Consider the following 22,036-nt stretch of genomic DNA (forward strand, 5'->3'; position numbering starts at 1 on the left):
CCAGAAGTGTAGGAAAGGAAGAACAAAAATCACATTTTAAACTGTTATAAAATCTTTATTGTTGAATTACAATACTAAATTCTGAAAGGAAAGGCCAGCATGTTTGCAAGATGCTAGAATCAAGTGTCAGGCTTACATTAAACACTACAGGCAAGGAGTCTCCTACTATGGAGAAAACTTCTTTGGCTTCAGTGATTTACGGTGCTAAATAGGCTAGACAGTAAGAACTCAGCATGAACAAACATGGTATTACACAGAAGATCATCACTACCTGACCATGCTGTAGATATGTGGCAACTGAGCATTCTGGCATTCCTGCACATGATCCAGACTGAGCAGTCCAGTTTCAAACAATAACAACAGACTTTGAGACATATACCCATGCCTAAAAGTAAAATTTTTTTCATATCAGCAAAAAAACAAATCTCACCAAAGTAAAACATTTTCATGAATAACTGACAGACAATACCTCAAAACCAGTCACAGAAATGTACATGTAATGTAATGTCTAATGTCATTTTTTCAGGACTACCAGTTGTCCAAATAAGAAAAATAATCCCTCTGCATGACTAAGCATATACCATACAACAGATAACAAGCTTGTCATTTTAGAAAGAATATAAATCACTTCTAGCTCTACTTTATTTTCTTCCCACAGATTCCAATAAACTGATAGCTTTTGTCTAAAAAAAATTACTGTAGCATATTGCGAGCAGGCCCTCTCCCTAAACATACAGACACTATTGTCAAGCACTATCAAGCTTATTTCAGTTTATCACATACACTGCGTCATTCCTGCTTTCCTTGCCAGACCACTATAATGTCTATCTGTACGTTCCTTGCATAGTTTTAGAAAATTAGAAAATGTATACGTATTATTAGATTATTTCTAATTTAAGAAGCAGGGAATTTTAAGTGGAATTTCACAATGCTTATCAGGGATAGAATAATGCATGTAAATGGGTTTAGATAAAATAATACACAGTTGTGGATACATGATGCCAGTTATTAGTTCTCAACCCCTAAAAACCCCTTCAGTTCCCATCGTTTTATGTGTTTCAAACTCTCATATTTTGAATTCTTTCATGCCTTGCTGCACATATCTTAAGCCCTGCCCCAAACTAACTTCATCATCTTCCCCAACATCTGAAGTCCTTTCCCACACTCCCCTCCCTACAACTCCATGCCCAGGAGCCTCCGCTGGGGCCAAACACCTGTGGCTCCAGGGAGCCTCCTCTTCTCCTTGTAGCTTTTCAACAAGGAGGCCAAGAGCATGAAAAATGGGCTGCGCAGGAGTAATCCATCAAACCTAGGAATGCTGCCCTCTCCTTTTCTCCAATTCTCCGGCCCCTCTCTCTTATTTGGATCCTCAGCACCTGGTATCATTTGCTAAACAGTTTTATTTAGAGATTCATGGCATTTCACTAGGTATCTATGACTGTAAGGCTAGTGGGGCATCAAGAATCACAAACAAGCTGAAGGTCACTTTAGAGAAACTCTCAGGCACAGCTTGCAAATATGAAGGTGACTCTAAATAAAGTATGTGTTCCTCTCTCACACTCAAACTTGTGGCTTTCCATCTGGTTGATATTAGACCTTATAAAACTGTAGCAAAAGCTGACTCTCATGAGTCTGGTGCACAGCTAAGAATAACATTACTCCTTGCCCAGTGATAGCTACAAGGAAAATCTGAGAAGGGAAGAAATTTTAGGCATCTTTGACTATCACTTGTATCTCTAAAATGCACAGGAATCCATCCCTTCAGGACGGAAATTACACACACCAGCTTGTGTATGCTAAAGGCACTGGTGCATATAGCAGTATGCATGTGTGCACTTGTATGTGTGTGGTGGTCCTGGCTTCTGTGGTGAGGTCCCAGGAAATTTCACTGATTCTTTGTGTGTGTGTGAGTGTGTGTGTGTGTGTGTGTGTGTGTGTGTGTGTGTGTGTGTGTGTTTACAACTCAAACATACTGTATGCAACCGAGTAAACATTTCACCATGCACGTTATATATGCCTGAAAGAAAGGAAAGCTAATAAACACCCAACTATTACACAGTAAGTCAAAAAATTCACATTGATACAACATTTATAAAAGTACAAATACTCCAGGCAATTAGTGTTACTCCAGGCAAGTTAGTTTTTTATGCTGCATATGTTGTAAAATCCTAGCAAGTACTGTGCTCCCCATATAAAAACACAAAGTAATTTAGGCACACAAACATATAAACTTATATGACAAAAGAATGGCTGGAGAGAGGAAACTTTCAGAATGCCAGTATTTAAATCAATATGGAATTTGATTTGCTCAGCTTTTCTCAAGGATATTTTAGCTTCCAATCTATTATTCTGTTAATACCCTTCATTTGAATCAATGTGACTGAACTCAGACCTATATCAAATAATATTTGTAAAAGATCTGTGTTTGTTTTTTATTTCCTTAGAGTATCAGAAAGGTGTGATTTGCTAGACGATTTAGACTATTTTAAAGTATATTTACTCTACTTTTCTGTTATTTACAACTTAATTTTCACTTCCTCAGTTGTCTCGGTTGTAACGCATGTGGTGCTCCACGCTGGTTAAAGAACGATAAGGTAGGAAATTACCACTTTGATCCCATTCTGGACGAAACATACTTTGATCAGTGCAGATGAATGTAAGGAGACAAGACAGAGCAGCTTGGATCACTGTAATATATCCATCTGTTAGCTAAGATTAGGGCTAATGCAGCACAGGTCCAAAGGAATTCTGTAAACAACCTCTAGGCACTATAGTCTAAAAAGTACCCCAGGACCTTTTTTACTTAAAACTTAGAAACTCCCCATTCCAATTCACACAACCTGGCAACACACTGCTTCCACAAGCTGTGGGCAGTACCACCTTTGCCAAAGATTTACTGTGTTTCACAAAAACACAAAGAACAAAGAGGCTATTAGTCAGCGAGACAGAACGGTCCAGAGACAGACAAACAGAGCAAGAGGGAGATTGTTGGCCAAGCGCCCTGGAGATGTGCTGCTACTGAAGTGGTGGGCTCCAGCTGATGAGAGTGAATTATGGTGCATCGGTGCAATGTTGCTTGCCTTGGACAGCTTCACTAGAGGGCTTAAGGAGCACCTGCACTGGATCCTAGGTGCCTCTATCTGGGCTCCTAGTGAGGTTTAGTTGTGTATGTAGATCTAGGTGATTTAGACTGCAGTCATTTGTAGAGATGACAATCACGAGTATTGATGCTGGAGTGGTCCAGGGATGAACAGCCTGAGAATGTCAAGTTGAAAAGCAGAGTGTGCTTTGCGTGTTTTGTGTGTGCGACAAGATGCTAAGAAGAGGAGCCTGATAGAGACTGGAAAGGAAGGGCTATTTGTGCTGCTGGGAGTTTAATAAACAGAAACACTGAGGGGAAAAAAGGGAATGGGATAAATTTAAACTCGGCAAAATCAAATCAGATTAAGACACTGTCTCCATCGCGGCTGTGGGAATCTGGGCTTCTGCCACCATCTCAACAGGGCTTTTGTGGTGCTCCTCCTCTTCCTCCTCGTCTTCATCCTCCACATCCTCTTCATCGTGCTCTGGGACTGCCAGCTCAGCAGGACGATCACCATTCAGGTCACACTCGACACTTGCTGCTTCTCCATTGACTGCCAGCTCTGCCTTTATGCTCTCTGGGGTGGAGGGACTCAGCATCTCCTGTCCCTCTTCCAGGAAGCCTTCCTGGGAGTGCACCTCTGCCAGGGGGAGCTCTCCATCAAAGCTGCCCAGAGGAGGAATCTCTACATGGGCCGCTTCCCCAGGTGAGACCACATCTTGCACGCGGTCCTCCCCATCGCGGACCTTCTTGACAGTGAAGGTCATGGGAGACACCTTGAAGGAGGAGCTCTTGGCAGTCGGGCTCTTGGGGTGGTTAGGGGTGAGGCTCTTCTTGATTTTTTCACGCCTCTCAGGTGGCACGATCTTGGTGCTGATCTGGCTCATCTTCTTCTCAATACTCTGGCGAGAGAAGGCTTTCTTAAGACTATCCACCTTCTTCAGGCTAGAGCGCTTAAGCCTTTCAGCACGGGATTTCTCACAGTTGCGATCACTGGCAAAACTCCCAAAGGCCTCGCACTCCGGGATCTCTTCCTCCTCGCGGTGCACTGTAGTATCGTCGTCGTCATCAGAGGAGAGGCTGATAGTCTGGAGACCCTCCTCCTGGGGGCGGATGCCATCAACAGAGCCCATAACAGAAGCACTAGGTAGGGATGCTTCTGCATCCATCTGGCTGGGCTGTGGGGTCATGAGGGAGTCCTTGACTAATACACTGGTGGGGATCTCATTGTCTTCCTATGGGGAAACAGAAGAACAGATAGAGGTGAGTTAAAGGAATTGCTGCATGAATCGGTCATGCAGGAAAGCATGATCATCTGAGCCAGGTTTAGGTCAGCCAGAAAAATTAATACCGGAGCATATGCTTTACTTTAGATTGTAATGGGTACTGCAGTCTTGTTTGAATTGAGTATAGTAATTGTTAGCCTCTAGGAGGCAGTGGTGCAAGTCCCAGTGACTTCTGAGGGATTCGTACACTGTTATGATCAAAGTACAGATATTTCAGGTGCACTTCCAAACACACATTCCCCATAAACATCTTAATGTATACTTCTGTGACATATTTTGGCCATTGTAAATGGATGGCAATGTTCATGTGTGATAGATTGTGACATGTTGAGTTGGTCTGCCTGAAAAGGACCAAGAAAACCAGTCTCCACATGTTTCACAGTCCTCTCCTCAAGACATCTGAGGAATTCCACCTGTTTCTCTGCAGGAGTCACACAGTCCTCTTCGCTTCCCCTACTTTTTATGTCTCTCTCTGCCTTTCCCCCCCCATCCATAAACACAGACATGAGTGTATAGAGAGCAAGAGAGAGACTGAGAGAAATGAGTTGAACATCCAGTGTGCAAATTTCAATTTGTTTTGCCTTTCTCCTCTTTTCCATCTCACTCTCTACTTCTTTTCTTTCTCTTTCTCTCATTGTCTATCTATCCGTGAACAATTGTGTGTACACAGACACAGACACAGACACAGACACACACACACACACACACACACACACACACACACACACACACACACATTCACTCTAAACACTCCTACCCTACCCCCCACCCTCACCCACGGCACTACACTTAAACACATTTTACCTTCAACATCAGCTTTTGCTTTACTTAACTTTGATTTACTTTTATAGTGCACAGTACATTTTCATTTCTTAAAGGCTGGGCACAAGATGTACATGCATATAAACAGTTAACATGTATACTTTCTTTTGCCCAAAAGAATTCAAATCAAATTAGGGCAAAGCATGACTGAATAATCAAATCAAGCATATTTCAAGTGAGACATAATTTGTTTTTGCCCTACAACTGCCCTACGACTTCCATACAAGCCATTGCGGTGCATATATCTGATAAAGTAATTTTCTGAATGGGCAGTCCTCTATGGCAGGAAAAGGAACTATGGGTGGACATGTTAAACATTTTATTTAAGAGTTGACACTTTCAATTGAGAGACTGCAAAGTGGTGCTGACTCAACCTAACACACAACATGAACTGAAGGCAGAGGTGTCAGTGCCACTGAATACCATGCTGTGGCGAGAAAGGCGGGGAGTGGACTTGTCTGGGTGCTGGTTGGGAGGCAGAAAGCCAGGAGCAGTCCAGCTGGTCAGTACGGTGGACATGCACCTAATTAATCTGTGTACTGTATGTAATATGTATCGGTCACAAGAGATAAAAGGAGCCTCAGGATTTAACCAGGGTAGCGTGTGTAGACGTCTGGCCTGCTGCTGGACAAACTGAAGTGGAATGTGTAAAGTCTGTGGACTGCAAAAAGGCAGACGAGCGACTTCATTCATCATTTCTGCTGTGTTTATAGTCAAGAATTGGAAGCAAATTTCAAATGTGTCCTTCTCCAAGAGACTGAACCTTGTCAAACTGATACAATGAACGAGTTACTATAAATAATGACTGTTTAACTATGGTGTCATTAACTACCTGAAAATGTGAACATTAGATGGATGTGCTAAAATCAACAATTCAAACTAGACTATTCCAGATTTGAAGTTTGCACTATGCAATGAGGGTCTGGCTTCTCTATTTACCATATTTTGTGTGTAAATTACTACCTTTTTATTGCAATGGTTTTAGTCTCTTTAAGCCCAAGTGTGTGTCAACCCTCCTTTTTTGGAGAGCTGGTAAGGATTTAGTGCTTGTCTAGCAGGCAAGGGTAGCCAAACAACAAACTGGAGCACAGCTGAGACTGCAAGCAAACCTGCAGGTCTGTTTGCACTGGAGTGCAACAAATGTATCGGGCCTTAAACCAGGCTTGTGTTGGTGACAAACTGCATCTGGTTTCAGGGCCCCTTAAATGAAGGAGCCCTGGATTCTAGCTCCATACAGCACTGAGTTAAAAATACTGCTAATCACATGTGAGGCACCACGTGGTCCCATGTTACATAAGGGAATTGCTATGACCCTGCACCCCAGCTAGGCTCCTCCAGTATACAGACTGGGGACTTCTATCTATTTCTTGATGTAGACTTGTGTGTCATTCTTTTGCTGTTGTGGCACCCACACTTTACAGTAGTGACTTAAATTGTGCCTTATTAAAACCTACCCCTATCAAAGGAGTTCAAAACATATTAATTTTACTTTTTTTTCCTTAAACTGTTGCATGCCTTGACGTCTTGTCCGTATGTGTAATTTGGGAAAACAGACATTTGTATAACCTTTTACTTCAAGATATCTAATTTAGGGGTGTAAGGGTTCAATAAACCCACAGTTCAGTTTGCATTGTGGCTTTTGGGTCACGGTTTCAGTTCGGTTTGTTTTTTTACATTAGAGAGAGAAAACAGCACAATGCCATTTCTAATGTCCTCTGTATTTTGTTTTATTTGCATTTTATTGATTTGGGATAACATTATGAAATCAACAAATATTCTTTCAAAGGTAAAAAATCTCCTTATTTAAAACAAACATAAAAATACTTTCAGTGCATACATTAATTCATGGTGTATGTATGGCTCTCATACTATGGATATGTCTGTAACATGGCACTTGTCATCTTCCAGTCCAAAATATAACAAACACTCACAGTCAAGTAATTTAGTTGCTCTGGAGGTCCAAACCATCACTGCTGAGAACTTTGTAGGGTGTATTGTGCATTGAGAGGTTTGATTTTGCACCCCTAATGTTAATATCAACACATACTGACCCAAAATGTGTGTTGGTGAAAAGTAAAAATGCATGTTGTTTCAAACTAGACATACAAATATATTTACTAAACACACTACACTCATAAAGTGCAAAGTCCTTAAAAAAACTGCATGGAAACAACCCACTTTGTAACATAGCTGTGGCAGTGTAACTGGGTGTGTGCAACAATGCGTTTGTTTCTGTGCTATACGTGTGTAAAAGTTGAGTTTGTGTCAAAGCATGACTGTGTTCCACGGAATGAATGGCAGCTCTTGGACTTTGTAAGAATGCTGAAAGCAACAGGATGCCACAAGTTGCTGGAAACTGTGTAAGGTGTCTTACATGGGCTTTCATTAACACATACTTAAGGACTGGACCAACCAGATGGTCTGGAAAAGCTCTGCCCCCTGTCCATTATTCACTCATCATCAGTGGTGTCATGCCTTGCATGGAAATGAAAGTAACATTTTGCCAATAGTTAGTCAACCTATTGTAATTTCAAACATTTCTAATAAACCTGACACACTGAAGCATCGTGACTAAGTGTGCATTGCATGTGAGCTGATACCAGTGACAACTATGGACGATATTACCTGCCAAAGGGACAAAGTCCATGACAATGTGACGCTAATATGTGGACTAAACAAAAATATCCATGTGAAATTCACCTGCAAAGTGAATGCCTCCACAACTGTCTATCAAGAGTGTAATAAAAATTTCATTGATCAATATGCATGCATGACGGTGTCCAGGCAGATAATATCAGTCCAAATATTCCATGTCTAATATGCATCATGAATACCACTTTGTACTGAATAATCAGTGTCATATACCTATATCCATGCACCCACTGCAGACCAGTAGCCCCCCTCCTCCTCCCCAACCAGGCCAAAAAGCACTTTTTTCAGTTTGTTACGTTTGTTTGTTTCATGTTCCCAGATGTCTGGTGTTTGTAGGCCGATAAAATAATCATGAATAACTTTAGCCAACCATGGGCAACTGTTTAAGACTGTTCAGTTTACATTTACACTTAAGACAACATATGTGCCACATTCCGCATTGCTCTGACGCAGTAAACTCTACCCATCTGGAACCTGAAGCTGTTTAAGATGAATGCTAACAACAATGTGCATCTGCTAATTTGCTGTTTCACCTACATCTGATCCTCTGCATTTCACAGTCCTCCGTAACAGCCCATATGGGATGCAGAGGCACGCAGAGTGAAAAGCCATGCAGACATCCTCTTGTTTTGAGCAACTTCCAGATACCTGACACCCAGTGCCTTGATCTGAAACATGCAGGTATGATTCACAGTTCAGGTGTGTGCCAAGCATGTGTGGTATCTCTCAGTGAATGCCAATAAATCTATCAGCATGTTCTTAAAGGCAACATCAGCCATAAGAACACGGTCTTGCATTCAGAGCTTAATATCAGGTAATGGTACTGGGATTACAGAAATACATACAATGTGGACGGTTGAATCAAATGATGAGTATAGTAGGGAAAATTACATTATGAATATCATGTCTGCCTGTCATTTTTTGGTTAATTGAAGTGGCAGTTCTGAGTAATTTGCTTGATAATGTGCTGGGTGATGAATAAACGCCTAAATTCAAAATGTCAAGGAGCTGTTTTCAAGGGAAGCTTGTGAAAAGGAAGATGGTACACACAACCAGCAACCACTAGGAGCATGTCAGCATCCTGAAAAGAGCTGTGAGTTGTGAAGCACTGGGGGTGTTGAATGGAAGAGAGCTGCTCGAAATCTCTAAAGAAGCAGATAGCACCCCGGGGCACGGCTCTAGTTTCAGCAACACCTTGCTCCGTTTAACTTTTGTCCTCTCGCATGCTTGCTCTTGCTCTTCCCAACTTCCTCCTGCCCCATATGAATGAGAGGTGACCGCCCCCATCTCACGGTTGATCCGGCACTCCACAAAGATCGTGGGTGAAAATGCGTTTGTGCAGAGTGAAATCAGAAAAGTGGCTTTGTGTTTGGAAAAGTGGAAGTAAGTCAAGAAGCCAGTAGGTTGTAGCTGTTGTATCTGATGTGTTGGAGGCAGAAACCAAGTTGGTGCCTGAAATCTTGCTTGTAGGAGGATGATATTTCTTAACACTTTATGCATGTGCATGTTTAAGTCATGGAGTCAAAAAGCTGTTGCCAATAGTACTTAATGTTTGGTTTAATGCATGGAGTGCCAGACAGTTAAGGTTTTCCACTGGAGAACGATTCTGTGCCAGGTTAGTGGTTAGTCACGTGTGATTTTCAAATGTTATTGGCTAAACTTTGTAGAATTCACCTGCGGCTCTATAGGGACTGGTGATATGACCATAACATTTTTTTCAAACTTTTCACAGTTCACAATTTGACTCTTGATTTTTCTGGTTTCTCTGAGCGGGCATGAGCACTGGTACATGATCAATGTGACTGGTGATGCACACGTTGCTCGTTCTGTGTGGATGAGCAAATTGAGGGCTTGTCTGACAGAGTGCTCAGCAGCTGTGTTTCCGCTATAACACATCTAGTCAAAATCTCGATTTTACGCCTTAGCTGTTTTCTGCTTTGATATAAACACAAATTCCAAATCGATTCATCGCCCAGCCGTTCTGTCCTGTGTAACAACCTCCACGAATCCAGTAGGTAAGTTATGAAAAACAAAAAACTTTCAAACTAGGCTACCATTTGACCCGTGTCTGTCCCATGTGTGTGTGTGTGTATGTGTGTGTGTGAACCTCACACTGAAGCACACTGGGAAGTCCAGTAATTAATGTGCCCTCTATGCAAGTGCTCATTAGGAGATGAGAGTTCTGTGTGTGTATGTGTGTCCGTGTCCTGAGGCCATGTAGGGCCGTGGTGTTTACAAAAAGCTGCATAAAAGAAAAAGATGAAAGAAAAAGAAAATAAAGAGAGAATGGACCCCAAAAAAAACAAAGTTTATTTAGTGTGACAGCTTCTTGTATCTCATTTTGGACACTATCTTTGTGAATAAATGGCACCATGCACAGTCACGGTGTGAGGGCATACTGATTTTTGAGCGCATCCTGACTGATTTTTTGGTAAATCCATGAGCAGAGGCTCAAAGCGCACCAGTGGTGCAGCTGGAAACAACACTACATTGAAAGGAATACATTATCAGTAGGTATGGTGAGTCTGTCTTCAATCAAAACCAGTCATTTAACCTCTTTCCCTTTCCTTTAAAAGCAAACCAATTTTGCCATGGTGCTCTGACAGTTTTTGTCATGGGAGAGAACAATCTGAATCTGCCACAAAAACTTCCTCCAAGAAAAACCTGATGCCCTTCTGCAGGAGGTGCAGAGTCTCTGACTGAATATACTTAACCTTAAATAAGCCATTTGAGGGCAGATGATGTTAAATTAGCTTGGGTGGAGATAGCACATTTGGTTACCATGTCACTCTGGTCCTAAGAGAACCATTGCCCAATGCAGAAAACAGTTCAATGATGTTAGGCAAAGAGCCAAACAGAAGTTGGCAGCCAGGACGGTTTGGTCACAGGAGGAGGCCCATCCCTGACATCTATAGAGGATGCAGCCGCCTCCATAATCCCCATCCAGGGCGTTCCAGATTGGACAACAATCCCACACACTACAGCCACAGGTGCATGCATTTAGAATGACTGCTGCTTGAATTGTTTGTAGTGTATTAGTATTTCATTTTTTTTTTTTTTTTAAATAGATTTATATGCATACATACACATATACACAACCATACACACACACATATACAACGAGACCAAGAAAAAATAGAAGAAGATGTAAAATGAGCCGGGGTATTGAGAAGAGGCATTAGCTTGGTGTGAGGTGCCACCATCACTATCCCGAAAAGTATGATAAGAATGATAAATTAAAAGAGAAAGAAACAAATTTCATCTAATCTGACTTACAGCAAACATGCTTACTGGCGATTCCATGATTTACCAGCTGAAAACTGGAAAAACCAGCAGATACTACTCTGTTACATGACTGCAATTTGACACCGTATTTTGAAATATTATACATTTTCATATCTCTGCACCTGTAACAGCATTTACATGCTCTTTACAACAACAAAAAATGATTCCCTTCAATCCAGCCTCTCCCATCATTAGTAACACCTCACATCCCCCCAAAGTTTCGAAACATTTTACTGCCTGAGGTGTGTTTGCCAGTTCTTTTCAAATCTGCCTGGTGCAATCCAGGAGATTCTCCTATGCAATGTGAGGATATTGACTTCCTGGAGTCAGTCTTCAACTGAAAATAGACTCTTGTATCACAAGTGTCATTTTTTACATTTTCTGTGCTTCCTGTTGATAAGTATTGTATCCAGCTCAAGTGTGCATCCACTGGTTGAGGCCTCGAAAATGTCCTGGACAATCCTGCTCTACTCAGGGTGAGATGGGAAAGGTTCACCACTTACTAAAAGAGCTCTGATGGGCTCTGTGTGTGTGTGTGTGTGTGTGTGTGTGTGTGTGTGTGTGTGTGTGTGTGTGTGTGTATGCATCCATGTGTAATGATACGTTACACTGTATCTTTTGCATCTGTCTCTCTGTGGTCCTTTGTTTATCTGTGTGTGTGTTTGTCTGTGTGCATGAAATGATATTTAATACCCTGCGTGTGCAACTGTGTGTGTGTGTGTGTGTGTGTGTGTGTGTGTGTGTTCCATGGGAATCATATTATCCCCTCTCAAACCATCACACCCCACAACCATGAGAAAACAATGCAAGCCTTCTTTGCTATTGCATCATCAGCCTGCATTAATCAACTAGGCTACTTGCTTTTGAAAATCTTGACATTTCCTCAAAGCGGTCAGTTTACATTTTTACACATTTTAGACATAAAATCACAAACACATGTTCATCAAAAAGTACAGATAAAACGCCCTGCAAACACACATAAAGACAAAAAACACTAAAATCTGCAAGAAGACAATTATATTTCAGTAATACTATCTTGTAGACTTAATATTGCAAATTTTAACACGTGCATTTGCATATATGTGTGTGTATGTGTGTGTGTGTGTGTGTGTGTGTGTTTGTCTGTTAGTGCTTTGAACAGGTGTGTTTTCTCAGCTCTTCAGAGGATGAATGGAGACTTCTTTAATCCCAACAGGCGAGGTTGGTACAGGTGTGTTGGCACAGTGAGTCAGGTGCCTCCGGGGAACTGTACCAATGAGAGGGTACACTTCACCACACACACACACACACACACACACACATGCGCTTTTGTCTGGCCCCTGCAGTTGTTAGTTATGATTGAAGATAGACGGATGAGAGAGAAAGAAAGAGATCACAAACTAGTTTAAATACAACTTCAGTTGAACAGAATAAGTCGCCAGGTGTTTTTCTTGATAACTGACAGTAAACGATCTCTTCTGTAATTCCAGATCAACTCTGTTTCCTCCTCCCATGTTACCTCCCTACATGCACCCTCCTCCTGCAAACACAACCACGTTCGTTCCGTGGCCTCAACTGACTGTGCAAATTTGACTTTATCTGCATATGTTTTGATTATATCCTTCCAATCACTGCACAATGGGAATTTTTTGAGGTCACCTCCACCACACCCTGTGTGTTATGCAACTTTGTGCCTCTTCCACCCCCTCTATCCCGGTATGCATGAGCAGCCATCTGTACACGGAGGAAGGAAGGAAGGGAAATGAGATTCTGTTTTGTGTCATGGGAATGGATTACCATTAAACATAACACGGGGCCCACATGATGTGAACGGGCATACACTGTCATCTTTGAGTGTGTGCCCTGACGTGGATTTGCATGTACGCTCATGTGACTGTATACACACACTCCGCCACTCCATCTCTACCTCACACACATGCAAATGAAACCAGAAGTGACACCTATTTACTCCTTAGCCGGACAGTTTAGGACAATCCATGCTCACATTCCAACACTGATTTCAAAACACTGATATCAGTAACTGATGTTGCTAACATATGATTATCACAAATTTTATTGTCACCAATATGCCAATTTCTCATCACGCCTCCAAGCTAAATACCCACAAAGCATTGCACAACAAGTTAGGGCATTCTTTCCCATCACCACCCCTCCCATATCTGGGGAGAAAAAAACAAGGCATGTTTACTGGCCTCGCGAGCTTGTGTAACTATGAGACACAATAACCAATTCAGGCCCAATGTCATGCTAACGTGCTGGTGGAATGTGGTTATTATGGCACTGTGGTGAAACAATCGCTGTTGACACGAACGATGATGAGGACTGACGTCTGAAGGAACCTGTCCGCTCAATCAACAGTTTGCGGGCTATCAGTGGCTGCACATTAGTTCCGTTTCTTGAATGTACACTCCCCAATCGTCGTGATCTATTGCATACATCTAACTGTATTCATTTTAATATCCCCATGGTTCACTGAGACCAATACACCACTACACTACCAACACCTACAACCGTGCAACGTTTCTCAACCTGTACTTGCACTGCTTGTGATTCAATGTCGTTTTGTGCTGGTGTAACCACGACAAATGCCTGCCTATTGCTTGCACTTCAATATATCTGCCAAATCTGATGCTGCACTATGACTTTGCTAATCTCTTTTAGCTCTTTTGTTTAAATCTCATGATGCCCCCCCTTTTTTTGCGCTGCTTCTCTACAATTCCAAACCGTGCCTATCAGTACCATTGTTTGATAAAGGCTGTGCAGAGATACCGTGAGGCCGTTTGTCAAAGCTGCCACCAATTGTCACAATGTTAACTCCCTGCAAAAAGGTCAAAGGGAATGAGCGTCCACTGAGAAACCAGGAAATCATTACCCGATCTGGAAACATGCTCTGTTTGGGAGTGTAGAGAAAATGTACAGTGAAGAACAAAATGGCTATTGTTTTACTGTCCCTGCTGTGGACCTTTTGGCCTTGGCGAGAGGTTTGGCTGGATTCTGGGGTTTGAAAAGTCATGGAGGAATAAACACACAGATACAGTGTGATGATGCAGAAACAGGGAGGTGCAGGGAGGCCGTGGAAGGAAGACAGTGGGTTTTTCTTATATAACAGGACCTTGAGCTTCTCTGGCAGGACACCAGCGGCTCCAAGTGCTGTTTCTTCAACCAATTAGATACAGTTATCGCTTAGATAAATCCCCACCTGTGTGTATACTGTCATATTGTCTGTGTGAAAGCAAAATAGGAGAAATTAAAGAAAAGTAAAAGAAAAAAAATTGTGAAAGACGGAGAGTCAGCAGTTCTAGGTATCATCGATCTGATGTCATTGTCTTTCTTTATCCCACAGAGCCAATTATCAATGTTAGTGTGCCTATGGCACTCTGGAGAAAAATGCACAGCAAATGCACTAGGGAAGAGGAAATTATCACCAACATCTTTGCATACACAGCTTTATTACTTTGTTGCTATTCCTTTGTTCCTTTCCTGTGCTGATTTCTAATTCCTAACAAACGGCAGTGAGATAAAGACATCATTAAAACATGCCTTAATGAGCTAGTTTGCACAATCCCACATCATCATTCATGAGGGCTTGCACAGTCCCTTTAACAAAACCGTCAACTTTACATGCTCTGTTGTTGTGAAAGGATTACAAATCCCAACAAAGTCACACCAAGCTGTCAGACTAGTGTCTTACACCAGGAATCTGTGGTTGCAACTGGCAGCAACGCACGTTGGCTTAAAGAGACTAAAAACAGTGAGGCAGACTTGTCAAACCTGAATGTGACAACAGGCAGAGGAGCAAGTGCTTACGGTGAAAAGAACTAACACTCCTCTAGTCACATGAATCTCTTTCTCTTCCCCCCCAAATAGTGTAACGTATGTCACATACTTTGAGAAAACTGCACTATACTTTAAAATACTTGTCGTGATTCTCTAAGCCCCCTCTCTTTGTGTTGTCTTACGTGACAAAAACAACTGACATCTAAGTGGCACCCAAGTACGCTAAAACAAACCAACCATACCGTCATTATTCTGTATAAGCTCTATCTCTTTCATTCTCTATAGCTGTCCTTCCTCCTCCCTCCTTTTTCGTTCTGCTGCCTGAAAACCCGGAGGATTATCTAAGGAATGAACCCCAAAGGGAAAATAAGAATGATAACAAAACTGAGCGGCCATGGTGTAAACAAACCTTGTTGTTCATTTAGGCTCCACTAAGCATGCCTCCCAGGCTACGCAGCCATATTCAGCTATTATCATTCAGCCTCATTTCATTCTCAGATTCTCACGTCCCATGGCACCTTTATAGAGAAACTCACTCACAATTCGCTGGAATTGGAACGACAACGTCTGTAAACTTTGATGCCTGTGCACTGGCAGTTGGTGGGAGACTAAAAACAAAAGTCTTCTTGAGACCAGAAAAATGCCACATGTAGATCTGAAGGAAAAACACCAAAAACTCTAACTCTACCCCACTTAGCAAGCCTTAGCAAGCTGCAGCTCAGCAAGGCATTTAACACCCAAATGCTCCAGTGAGCTGCTCAGTGGTCAGCATTAGCAAACCTCCTGGACAAAGTTTAAATTGGTGATCTGTGAGACTCTACTTCTTTGATATGGCAACATCTTCAGTGGCTCATCACTATGGCATTTTTGCTCTGCATTTAAAAGAAATCACTTGTCACTCACTACTGTGATGTCTTTTCCCACGTATTTATATATAATATAAATTTGTGTCTAGCTCAAAGCTCAGAATGAATGCTATGTGTGCATTGCTTTGGGCTAGAGACCCATGAGCCCAGCCCAATGGAATACAACACCTGCTAGAACCACACACACATGCACACACAGCAAATCCTGGCTCTAGCCTCCAGCCAGTGGCCTGCTCCAACCTGTGGAAAGTGATATGATATATAACGGATGGCTACACTCAACACACGCAATGTACACTCTGTAAGTTGCATTACAGCTTAAGTTTAACTGAATACCTCTGGGCAGATTTGTTAGAGACAACACAGTTCACGCTGAATTACTGCGCAATATTCTTGTTTAAAACTGAGTGTGTGTAAAAAACGTCTCTCTATGCAGGTCGAAACCACAGGAGAGCAACATGATGTGCTAGGATCATCTATTTATTGTCTATTAGGATAATCTATTTCATTGGTTTAAAGGGCTGCATTTGTGGGATGAAGATGCATTATTCAGACTATTTCATTTGTAAAGACCCACTGGCTTCTTCCCACTAGATATATATGAATAGGGGAGGACCCAACAGCGCCTGATAGGTTCAGGTCCAGCTGAATTTATCACCTAATTGCTTGGGTATGGGTGATGGCTGTATGTACAACACAGTAGAAAACCTGCTGTAAAGCACTGCAAACACTGTAACTGAGTAACTGAGCGTGAAGATGTTATGTTATCATGTCATCAAAAAAAAAAAAAAAAAGGTTCAAGTCAGGTTAGGGTTCGATCAAGGCCTGTTTTACGCTGCTCAGCCTGCTTTCTAAAGCCAAATGTTAGATTTGGGCGGGGCTGAGAACAGACCTGCCAGTTCATTTACCATCTTGCAGTGCAAATAGAGTCTGGATAAATAGACTTTACTCCCTGTTGCTGAAAGCTAATATGAAGTCACAAGCTTTGGTCAAGAAGCGCAGTACAAAAGCTCTGTGATGACTGGTAGCAAAGCAAACACAAACGACAATGAAAGATGTTGATCCAATCACTCCAAACTTGTGTAAACATCTACTGTACTGTGCAGTGACTCGTCAATGCATGGACATGGATTAAAAGGTTGAATAATTTAAAGGTTACCGTTTATTCACTGTAAACTGGTGTAACGAATCTTGTGGTTCACTATGTTGTAAAATAAAAATGCACGATTATGTACGACAATGATGTCATGAGAAAAGAGAAAAGCTGCCTGGGCTATTGTGCATTCTCTCAAGCTGACATTCACTCACAGTTCCTGCAGGACAACTTCAATGGTGCACAATAGCAACAAAATGCATGTTGTTACAAGATGCAGTCATTGTGTTTGGTTTGGTTTGGATATGTGTTTTTCTTCCCTTGTGATGTGATATCAATGTGCTTTGACAATGTGAGTGACTGTGATTAGGAGTCCCTGAAACGCTCACTATCACCAAACATCCCCTTCCCATCCCACCACTAGGAACACAACTCCCACCTCAGCCGCATATATCTTGCAAAACTGACGTCAGACCCCACGGAAAGAGTGAGGGAAAAAAAAAAATCACAGCGAATCGATTTAGAATTCAATTTGCTATTGTCGTTGACGCATTTGGAGTGATCAACTTCTATCGTGAAATAAACAGAGGGGGAGGAATTTGAATGGACTCCGAAACAAATGCTTTCTGTCGCAGGAAATTAAAGTCCAAACACATAGCGATGGAAATATTTCACATGGCATTCCATGGTGGTATTGTGCACAATGCTGAGATGTGCGGAGATTATATGGGAGATTTTTGCTGATATCCAAACACTGAACTAATGAACATTTTACATCAGTCTGCTATGAATAACGGCAAATGAAAATATTTGCAGATAAATATTTGTACTCCTCCTTCCTCTATGTCTCGCTTTCTCTCCCTTGCGCTCTGTCATACTGAAGATTATTTACTCCTTTCCAATGCGAGACCTTTCACCTTGTCCAGCACCAAAAACCAACAATGTCATAAACAAGTTTCAACACTGCACGTACTGGAATCTTAAATGGCTGGGAATTTTGTGTGTGTGTGTGTGTGCGTGTGTGTTACGGAGGGGACGGGGCTGTGGAGACAGGAAAAGCACTGCTGCACAAACACAAACAAACAAGGCCCAAACTGCAGTAATTAAGTCCTCGTTAGCGCTCGTTAAGAAGAGGAGCGCAGCCGAGCGGCAGATGGCCCTGTCATTTCTGACCGACCGCGACTAGAAGCCGGGTTTCGTAGAATCCCGCTTGGTCCGACAGTGGGCGTTTACCCAGAAACCCTCTGTGTTTCCACCTCAGTGGGCATGTATAGGGCGCGGAGCGTTTTTGATCAGTTCTGTCGATTGGGGAAGAGAGGGCCCCGGGGCCAATGGCTGCAAGTGCAAGTGCGGGGACTTTTTTTCTCTTGGGTGAATTTCTGTAAATTGGTGTTATCAGAGAACCACGTGAGGCTCACGGCATGTGTTTTCTTGTCGTTTCAGGGAATCGGCACAGGTGGCTTGTCCAAAAGTGGTCACATGCATTGGAGTTAAGTAGGGAGAGAGAGAGAGAGACTGCGACAACACCCTAGCACTGAAACCAGAAGACATACCAGACTAGAAACTGAGCGGCGACAGCAAAAAGTGGAGGAGAAAAGCGAGAAAAAAAGAAGAGAACATGAGAGAAAGGGAGGCAGAAAGGCAGAAGCAGGCCAAACATGGAGTGATGGCCACAGAGAAAGAGTCAGCAGGACAGGAAAAAAAAACAGGGAGGGAAAGGAACAAGGGCTGCACTTAGTTCTTTTATTCCTGAGTTCCCTCAGGCTTGCCAGGTCTCATTTACCCTCCCTGTAACCGCATCCACCTGACCCAACACATCAACATAACCTCCAGCAGACAAACACACCTCTCAGGTCATATCTGCCCCAGCTACACCCATCTTCAAATACTTCAAGGGCTGTACCCGACTCACAATTTCCAGAATCAGCTCAGAGCACTGTCTGCACTGAATTATACTAAAGCAAGGCACACAAGGCTTTGTTAACTTAGTAAAAGTCAACTCCGAGTAGAAAACCATAAGGGGTGGAGCCCACGGCGATGTGGGGTTTTGTGCAGGGACGAATATTTTCCACCTTAAAAAAAAAAAAAAAACATCTAGGACAGCAAAACCAACTGAGGAGCCCTGTGCAAATAAAAGACAAAGCGGAAACCCAGTCCAAAACTGTACTGAAGTAGAAAACACAAACTGTTTTGCATCACAATTAGGTACATGGGTATCTCTGGTCAGGTAAACTCTTGGCTGTATTGCAACCAACCTCTTTCACCAGGTTTAATGAGGAAAAATCCAGAAGACAGCTGGAATTTGACAGCGCGATAAAAGCCAAGACCGTAATTCACCGTCATTACTATCATTAAATGAGAAGGTGCTCTTTTGTTGCCGACCGGGAATTCAATCACATCAATTCAAGGTTTCAACTGTCTGGCGCATTAGGCCGACTCGGCCGCAGACAGAGCCACGTTGTGCGCAGGAAGGTCTTGGCACCTGTTGCTTATGAACAACAGAACCTCAGTACCTGGGAAACCAGATAACGCCTGCAGTTAAGAGCTCTCAGTGGCTCTGGCTGTGTCAACACATGGCCACCCTTTCACTGCCTGAGCACCCGCACACAGACATGCAGACGCACCCACACACACAGACGCATGCAAAAACCCGCATGGCCACACATTGCTGCACACACAGCCACACATGCACACACACACACACACACACGCACGCACACTCTGTCCAGCCTCAGTCCAGATCAGCGCAGGCCAATGTTTTGAAAAATTACGGTTGGGGTTAAAGTGTTTTGTTTTTGTTTTGTTTTTTGATTGTTTGAGAGGAAATTGCATGTTCTTCCAGGATATTACTGTGTTTGAATGTGCTTTAGGGGGGCATGAGGATGAATGGCAAGAGACAGTTTAAGGAAGTATTGCCTTGACACAAGTGAGATATGGATTGCGTAAGAGCAACATGATTATCAGGAAGGTGTTCCGAGTATTTTGCAGTTAAAAAAAAAAATGTGTTTCTGTTTCAGTGCCAGCAGAGAATCAGCTTCGAGGCTGATAGGTATGATGAGGTAGTTTGAGTAGTATTTTGTTTGTCATTTGATTTTCTAAATTATGACCGTGGGGTGTAAACAAATCTAGTCAGTCAGCGTCTGAGTCCTCCTCTATTATCCTCTCTAGCTCCATTCCCAGACACACCCTTCTCCCTCCCTGTCTCTCTCTCTCTCACACACACACACACACACATGCACAGTACATAATAGGGTAGACCTCAATGTGTGTGAATGAACATATAGGCACCAAAAATGTCTTTCTTTGGCACATCCACACTCAACAATTGTCTCACTCAAAAAGGACATATTAACACGTAATTTCCACAAACACACACACAAGCACACACACACACACACACACACACACACACACACACAAAGCTAAACAGATTCAGGTGTACTTCTATCTATTATGGTATGTTCAAATCTAAGTGCTGATTTTTCAAGTATGGCGTCACGTGTAGGTGCCAACCACACACACACACAGGCAGTGCCTGCACACCCAAACACACCCACCTGTGTAGTCAAATGTGAATGCACATGGACCCACATTATCTCTCACATACACGCCACATATTGTACCCAAACATATAACCAGAATCCATGTGCCACCCTATATGCCTACAAAACTCCATGAGGGATTTTGGTGGAGAGTGTTTGTAGTGAGTCTGTGGTGACATTATAAGTAATGGTTTATAGCCTAGTGGTATCCCATTAATATCTTTTCCTGCGCACTGCTGTTGGGATGATGTAATGAAACAAGTTCGTATTTGTCTGAACCTGTCCTCACCTGGAAGATGAGCACTTTGAAGTGGTTCCTCTTGAGCAGGTGGGTGTGATTGGCCTCGAGCCGCTTCACCTGGGCCGCCTGCTTGTCCATGCGCTCCCTCACCTCCTTCATGTGCCCGCTGACTTTCCGGGAGCGCTCGAGCAGCTTGTTGACGCTGTTGGACGTGCTGGTGTGGGTCTTGGACAGGCGCGTGACGTCCCCTTGCACGCCGCGCACGACGCCCTCCAGGTCGGCCTGCCGCTGCTCCATCCTCCGCTGGTTGTCCTGCACCGCCTCCAGCATGTTGACCAGCTTGTCCAGCAGCGCCACCACGGTGATGGCGCTCACCTGGCCGCGGTCGGCGGGGCTTCCCGGCGCCGCTGAGGTCGGGCTGGTCGGGCTCTTAAGGCCCAGGCGGGTGAGGGTGTTGGTGGGAGAGGACGGGGCGGACCCCGGGCTGAAGCTGGGGATCAGAAGCTCCTTGTCTTCAAGCTGCGGAGGCTGCGGCTGCTGCTGCGGGGTGGTGGGGTTGCTGGAGGTGCTGCTGCGCTCGGCGTGGGATGAGTCTTCCCCCATCGTTGAGAGTTGAGCTGAATGACCCGCTGAAGTAGGGCGAACAAACTGCAGAAAACTGGCGTGTGTGACTGGGGTTTTTAATTGTTGGCTCGCTCCTGCTGTCACTTGCTGCAGCTGAGAACTGAACAGAAAGGTTTTCTTCTCTGACTTGTTTTGGTATCCACTCCCCTTTTAGTCTCTCTCTCTCTCTCTCTCCCTCTCTCTCTCTCTCGCTCTACTCACACACACTGAACTTTTCAAAACACCTCCAATGCAAGCCAAAGGGAGGGGCTTGGTTGCTCTGACAACAGAGCAGGCCTAGCCCTACTGACAGAATGGAGAGGTAAATGTGTGTGTGTGTGTGTGTGTGTGTGTGTGTGTGTGTGTGTGTGTGTGTGTGTGTGTGTGTGTGTGTGTGTGCGTGCGCGTGCGTGCGTGCGTGCATGTGACTGCACTGTTTGCATGCCTGGTTGCATTTGCAAAATATGCGTGAAGGCTACTTTTGTTCAGTGCATTTGTGTGTGTTTTTGTATTCTATTGTATTGAATTGTATTGTAATCTAATGTTTCTGTGGGAACACAATCGTGTATGTGTGGGTCAGTGTGTGGGCTTGTGGCTGTAGATGTGAGTCAGTTTGTGTCTGTGTGTGTGTGTGTGTGTGTGTGTGTGTGTGTGTGTGTAAGAAAACAGTAAAGTGAGGATTCAAATTGGCCCCAAAAAACAATGTATTTTTGTGTTTCATGAACTTTGCTGAAGCCCAGCACTGTCCTGACACATAGGCTGATAAATCACAGACATGGCCTTCCAT

The 22,036-nt window shown here is 43.2% G+C and overlaps 1 protein-coding gene across 1 annotated transcript; it reads right to left on the reverse strand.

Annotated features, from left to right (window-relative positions):
• Positions 1-684: 684 nt before the first annotated feature.
• On the reverse strand, positions 685-21,441 carry cavin2a (caveolae associated protein 2a). Its single transcript, XM_030080471.1, has 2 exons — positions 20,695-21,441; positions 685-4,317 (listed from the first exon to the last, which is right to left on the reverse strand). The coding sequence occupies exons 1-2, from the start codon at positions 21,247-21,249 to the stop codon at positions 3,445-3,447; spliced, it is 1,428 nt and encodes a 475-aa protein (XP_029936331.1). The 5' UTR covers positions 21,250-21,441; the 3' UTR covers positions 685-3,444.
• Between the last annotated feature and the right edge of the window lie 595 nt (positions 21,442-22,036).

This window comes from Myripristis murdjan, chromosome 21 (genome assembly GCF_902150065.1).
Source record: "Myripristis murdjan chromosome 21, fMyrMur1.1, whole genome shotgun sequence".
In the NCBI taxonomy this organism is placed as follows: Eukaryota; Metazoa; Chordata; class Actinopteri; order Holocentriformes; family Holocentridae; genus Myripristis; species Myripristis murdjan.